This window comes from Microtus ochrogaster, chromosome 4 (assembly GCF_000317375.1).
Source record: "Microtus ochrogaster isolate Prairie Vole_2 chromosome 4, MicOch1.0, whole genome shotgun sequence".
In the NCBI taxonomy this organism is placed as follows: domain Eukaryota; kingdom Metazoa; phylum Chordata; class Mammalia; order Rodentia; family Cricetidae; genus Microtus; species Microtus ochrogaster.
In genome coordinates this window covers 15,597,600-15,603,599 of record NC_022011.1, presented here as the reverse complement: position 1 = coordinate 15,603,599, position 6,000 = coordinate 15,597,600, and the positions used below count along the sequence as shown (strand labels likewise).

The 6,000-nt window shown below is 44.1% G+C and overlaps 1 protein-coding gene across 1 annotated transcript in view; it reads right to left on the bottom strand.

Annotated features, from left to right (window-relative positions):
- Ces5a (carboxylesterase 5A) overlaps window positions 1-6,000 on the bottom strand; it is a 280,153-nt gene that overhangs the window by 47,225 nt on the left and 226,928 nt on the right. Inside the window, exon 22 of the mRNA XM_026778600.1 lies at window positions 1,554-1,654. Coding sequence (XP_026634401.1) covers window positions 1,554-1,654 — 101 coding nt within the window. The remainder of the gene's footprint in view (window positions 1-1,553; window positions 1,655-6,000) is intronic.

The following is a 6,000-nucleotide window of genomic DNA, read 5'->3' as shown; positions in this document are numbered from 1 at the left end:
ACACACACACCACAGCAGGAACACACACACACCACAGCAGGAACACACACACACCACAGCAGGCACACACACACACCACAGCAGGCACACACACACACCACAGCAGAAACACATACACCACAGCAGGCACACACACATACCACAGCAGGAACACACACACCACAGCAGAAACACATACTACAGCAGGCACACACACACATCTTAAGAGCCTGAAGATCAAGAGTTTGAGGATGGTGTGAACTACCTGTCAAGATCTCATTTCCAAAGGATGAACGAATGAATACATACATACATACATTTTTAGCATAGCTGACTCTACATTATTCTCAAGTGAACATGGAAAATTCCCTGGGGTTTACCACATGTTAGGCAACAAAATAGATTTCAGAGAATTTAGGCAGTTGGAAATCACATCAACTACCACAATGAAACGAACCTAGAAAAAAGTAACAAAAGAAACACACGAACTTTACAAGCATGTAGAATGCATCAAACGACCAGTAGGCCAAAGAAAAATATGAGTGGGAACTAGCAAGTATTTTGAGACAAATAATAACAAAGATGCAACACACCGCAGCTTATCATGTGTGATGCAGAAGCAGTGCTGGGGTGACATTTATAAACAGAAATGCCCATAATAAAAAATTCTCACAGCAGTACCTGATCGTCTATGTCAAGAACCAGGAGAAAAACCACAGTAAATCCAAGGCAAAAAGAAGATGATAACAGAGCGGAAAGATACTAGTAGAGAATCGAAAAATAATGAGATGTTAACTATGATGGACAGAAAAATAGCTAGGTGCTAATGGAGATGGATCCCAAAGCTGACTCTTTAAAGAGGAAATTGATAAATTTCTGACCCAAACAAAGATAGCTGACACAAGTGACTAAAATCGGTGATGAATGTCATTATTTAGCAATTGGTTGCCACAGTCTAACAACGTGTTCATCCTGAAAGTTTCTTATCTTATGAAGGTGGTAAACTAAATAATAGAACTCTCCAAAAATCCTAAGAAATAGTTAATTTTGATGAGGAAAGGAGGAATAGAAAAGATAAGACATAAGAAAAATACAGAACCAGCAACAAAAAAAAAATGTAGGCTTGAGCCTCTCTCTATCTGTTAATATTGGTAAACGCGTTTAGTGAAAGTCACCTACAAACAGCAATTGAAGAGTGTAATCTTGTAGTATACTTGGGAGAGTAGATTTTAAGAGAAGAAATATTACCAAAATATAAATTCCTACCTTTGTGTCTGGGGACTTGGTTTCATGAGAGAAAGAGAGAGGGAGGAAAGGAGGGAGAGAGGAAGGGAGGGAGGGAAGGAGGAACGGAGGAAGAAAGGAAGAGAGGGAGACTCTCAAGTCCGTCAGATAAAATGGTATAGTATCTGCATAGAATCTGTGCACACTCTTCTATTTAAGTCATCTCTAAGTTATAGATAATGCTCAACACCATGAAAATTTCTTATAAGTAATTGGGCTACTTTATTTTTAGGGGAAATGACAGGAAGAAGAAAGTCTATGCAATTAAAATAGGTATTATCTACACTTACTTGTTGGAATCCATACAAGCACACTCGTGGATCTAAGTAGGACCGGACCCCATAGCAATTCTAACAGCACAGCCTCCGTATGTGAAGCAAACACTTCTGACCTTGGGCAAAGAGAAAACAGGCACAAAGTTTAAACAAAACAATCCACATAATCAAATAAGCAAAGGTTTATTTTTGCTTAAACTAAAGATAAAGATCTGAACAGAACTGAATAATTCAATCTAATTAAATACATAAAATAATATTAATGACTCTGGATCATATAGTTTTCAAGAGTACATAAAACACCAAACAAGATCCTCTGCCCTAGAATGAGTTGGAGTTTTCTCAAACAATCTAGCTTATTATTTATCAAGTAGACATGAGCGGCTAAGTCCCTGTTCAGTACTGTTCACTTTTACAAGATCCCTCATGGGTAGCTCTCTTATTGTGATACTTTCTTTCTAAAAAGAAATAATCTAAAATTCAGAAAAGGTATATAAAACTTATTCAAGGTCATACTCAGTGCTAATAATCAACCCTTGAGCTCGACTTTTCCACTTCCTGGAGTTAATTAAATTTCAATAACCTACCGAAGGATGAGTTAATAGTCCTGTTTCTAACTAGTTCTGATGACTACTTATTGGTATAGATGAAAAATAGTCAACTCTTTGGCCATATATTCAGGTTGATGGACATCAGGGCCATGTCTGCCTTCGTTCACTGTCAATCACAGATCAACAGGGCTCCAGCTTGTCCTATCGATGCTTGCCTGGACATTTCCCCAACATTGGCTAATAGATTTGGTTAGCCCTGTGTAGTCATTGACTGGCCAAAATCCCACTCAGGACAAAGTCCTGAAAACACTGTCAGCTGGCAATGCAAGCGCTCCATCAGTCTGGGTGAACCCTCTGATTTTCACTGAGAAAGAACCAGTCAAAAGGGTCTAAGATAACAGCTGTGCGACACAGGCTTAGCATAGGCATGTGTGGGAATTCTGGTCCACAAACTCAGGAACCCCGCAAACAGGGCCCTATTCTTCTCCAACTCAAAACAATTTTTAGATCAGGCACATGACACCACGCCATGGGGTTGAATTTCCTGACACTGCCACTTGGTTTCAGCTCCAAGCCTATGACGCCATCCCTACTTGCTGCTGTGGGCTTCTTTGTTTCTGGTCTTGACTTTGGGCAGAGGTCCTCGTAGGGAACTCTATGTTCTGCTTTCACTACAATGGATTTGGTGCAAGGGAGCTGTCAAGACACACACAAAAACAGCATTGGGCAACCCAGAATCACAAACTTGTTAACGTTCATGAGCATAAGACTTTTCTAATCAGCCAGGGAGGTGGATGAGCATGCCTTTAATCCTAGCACTCCGGAGGCAGGGGCAGGTGATCTCTGTGAGTTTGAGGCCAGCCTGGTCTACAGAGCAAATTTCTGGAGAGCCAGGGATAAACAGAGAAGAAACCCTGTCTCGAAACAACCCACCCAAAAGAGACTTCTCTACTCTTCTGGAGTCTATGGCTTTGAGACCTCAGAAATTCTAGAACTGACTCTTAGTTTTGCTCTTTTATGCTGACCCATTCTTCTCTGAAGCAATGACTACAAGATGACAGTGAGCTGGATGAGAAATGGCCAGTGTATAGAAGGAATAATAGGGAATGTATTATCATATAGCAACATATTATTTGTCTGTCCATTCCTGGAAAGGACTGACACCCCATTAACTTCACCAAATGGCTTATATGTAGAACTAGGTGGAGGTAGGAAGGATACGAAGAAAGCGAGACATAAAGATTACCTGATCTAAATTCAGAACAGGGGGTTCGTGCGTGTGCAGGTAACTTTAACAGGTGACATGTTGTGATAAACAAATGAAATTTGGCTAAGTTCAGGGCACACAAAGAAAAGGCAGCTAAGCTGAGGTGAATGTGTAGTTGACTATTTATTACTGTAACAATATGCCTGAGACAACTGACTTTAGGAGAGGGAACGTTTGTGTTGAGTTGCAGTTTGGGAGGTTTTCCAGCTCCCCGTGAGTTGGTCTGGTTGCTTTGGTAACAAGTGGATACATCATGGTGGGAGCACGAGGTAAAGCAAGCGACCTGAGATATAGCCATCGAGTCAGAAAGAAAGAGGGATTGTTAGATTTCAAAGAAACTCAGAACAATGGCCTTTTAGCCTGTCCAGGCACGTGCCCACTTCCAGCCTCTCTCAGCAAGTGCCTCTCACAGAGTCATCCCAGCTGCCATACCCTGACCCCCACCAGCCCAGGGCCTTCCCTTCCCTTCCCCCAGCTTAGGATTCTTATAAAACCCAGCTTGGCCATGAGCTCTCTCTTTTTCCTGTCTTCTCTTCTCTTTGTTAGCTTGATTCTCAGTTCCTCTTGGTCTGCTTGCCCTCTCTCCTCTCTTCTCTTCCTCTCTTGCTCTTCCTCCCTTTCTCTTCTCATGGCCCAATTCGGTCTGCAGGCCATATTTCTTCCTTCCCCTGCCCTGGACTCTTCCAGATGCCTCTGACTGTTCTCTCCCTCATATCTACAACAAAACCCTTGTCCACACCCATTCCATGGCGTAGCCATGTCCTCATTTTCACGCAGAGGCCATCGTCCAACAGTCTCCTTGGAGGATACACCCCTGGTGGTTTAAAAATATCCTACTATGCCCCACTTCTTAAAGGTTCTACCACCTACAGGTTGGAGGAAACCAAGCCTTGAAGTAGCGTTCCAGATTCAATCTAGAGCAGAAACCCAGAAAATCCGAGCTTACATTGCACCTTCTTACTAGTAGCTACTGGAGCAATAGCGTCAGGCCTCTGATGCTCCCAACCAGTAGATTAATGTTACCACAGCCTTGAGGCTCCAGATCATTCTCTTTGACCTCTTCCACTTCAAAACACAGAGGTCTCAAGGCCACAGAAAGCAAGAAAGTGTGTTTCAATCCTTATCTAATGTTATGGCTTAGATACAAAGTCTCCTAAAGGCTGGTGTGTTGAAGGCTGTTGCCAATGCTGCAATATTCAGAGGTGGGGGTATTAGGAATTTATTGCACCATGGAAAATCTAGCTTCATCAGTGTAATGGATTCATAAACTGATGGACTCTTGAGAGGTAACAGACTTCCGGAAGGTAAGACCTAGTTGAATGGAATAAATATCTGTGGATGTTCCCCTTAAAGGAATCCCTCTCCCTCTCCCTCTCTCCCTCCCTCTCCCTTCCCCCTCTTCCCTTTACCCTCCTCTCCCCCTATCCCTTCTAGCTCCCTTGCTTCATCACCACCGTGATTCCCCACCTCATTACAGATCTGGAGACAGAAACAACAGAGCCAAACAACCATGGACTAAAACCTTTGCCACATGAGCCCAGCCTTTCATCTTTAGGTTGACTTTTTCAAGCATTTTATCCCAGCAGCCGAGAGCTGAGGAACACATAGGATCCTGGGACCATAGGGAAGTTTCAAGCTGAGAAGAACTATGGGCCATTCAGACCCTCTCACGTCGACAGAGAGAAAAGGCAGCTGAGTTGCTCAGTGGAAAGCACAGGACTCCCCTCTCCGGGGATAATAGCTGTGCCCCAGCTAGACAAGAAGCCTTGCAGTCTGGAAGAACGAGCTCAATGCCGTCCCACAATGAGGCCTGGGAAGGAGTCTGATGGGGAAGAGGGGAACTCGAGTCCAGGAAAAAAATAGTGTGTGATGCTCTAGCTGCTTCCGAGAGCTGAAGCCCACAACCCAGGGCAAAGTCTGCTTCCCAGAGCTGGGAAGGACCTCGGTGACAACCCACAGGAAATGACGCAAGCAGAATGGTGGGACCAGGATGAGGTGCAAAATACAAGCTCACCCTGCTTCAACCAAACGCCACGAGGAGTTGGGTGGCCGTTCACCCACTAGTTTGTCCTTAACCTCCATGCCTTGTGCTGGCACCAGGGTTGAGTCCCAAGGACAGAGTCTCTGTCCAAGAGCACACACGCTGTGCTCAGAAGTGGACTTGGTGGGTACAACTCATTCTAAACACTCGTGAAGCAAGGAAACCTGGGAAATAAAGAGGGAAAAGGGTTTGCCTGGGTCAAGGAAAAGCTGCCCACATCACCCAGGCTGACTGAGGGTCCTTCCCCAGACAGAGATAGCATCGAGTAAACATTTTGCTGAGAACACTATTAGAAGTTTACTTTGCACACATGCTTATGCATGTGCGTGCATGTGCATGTGTGCGTGCGTGCATGCGTGTGTGTGTACATGTGTGTGTTTGTGTGTGATGTTCCTGGAGGTCAGTGTTCCACATAAGGTGTCATCTTTAGTATTTTCCACCTTACTTTTGGGACAGGACCTCTCCCCAAGCCCGAACCTGGAGCTCACTGATTGACTAGGCTAACTACCAAGCTCCAATGATTTCCTTGTCACCGCCTGTTCCCCAAGCACTGAGGTAGTAAGAGTACTGCCTGGCTTTGATACGGATACTCAGGATTCAAAC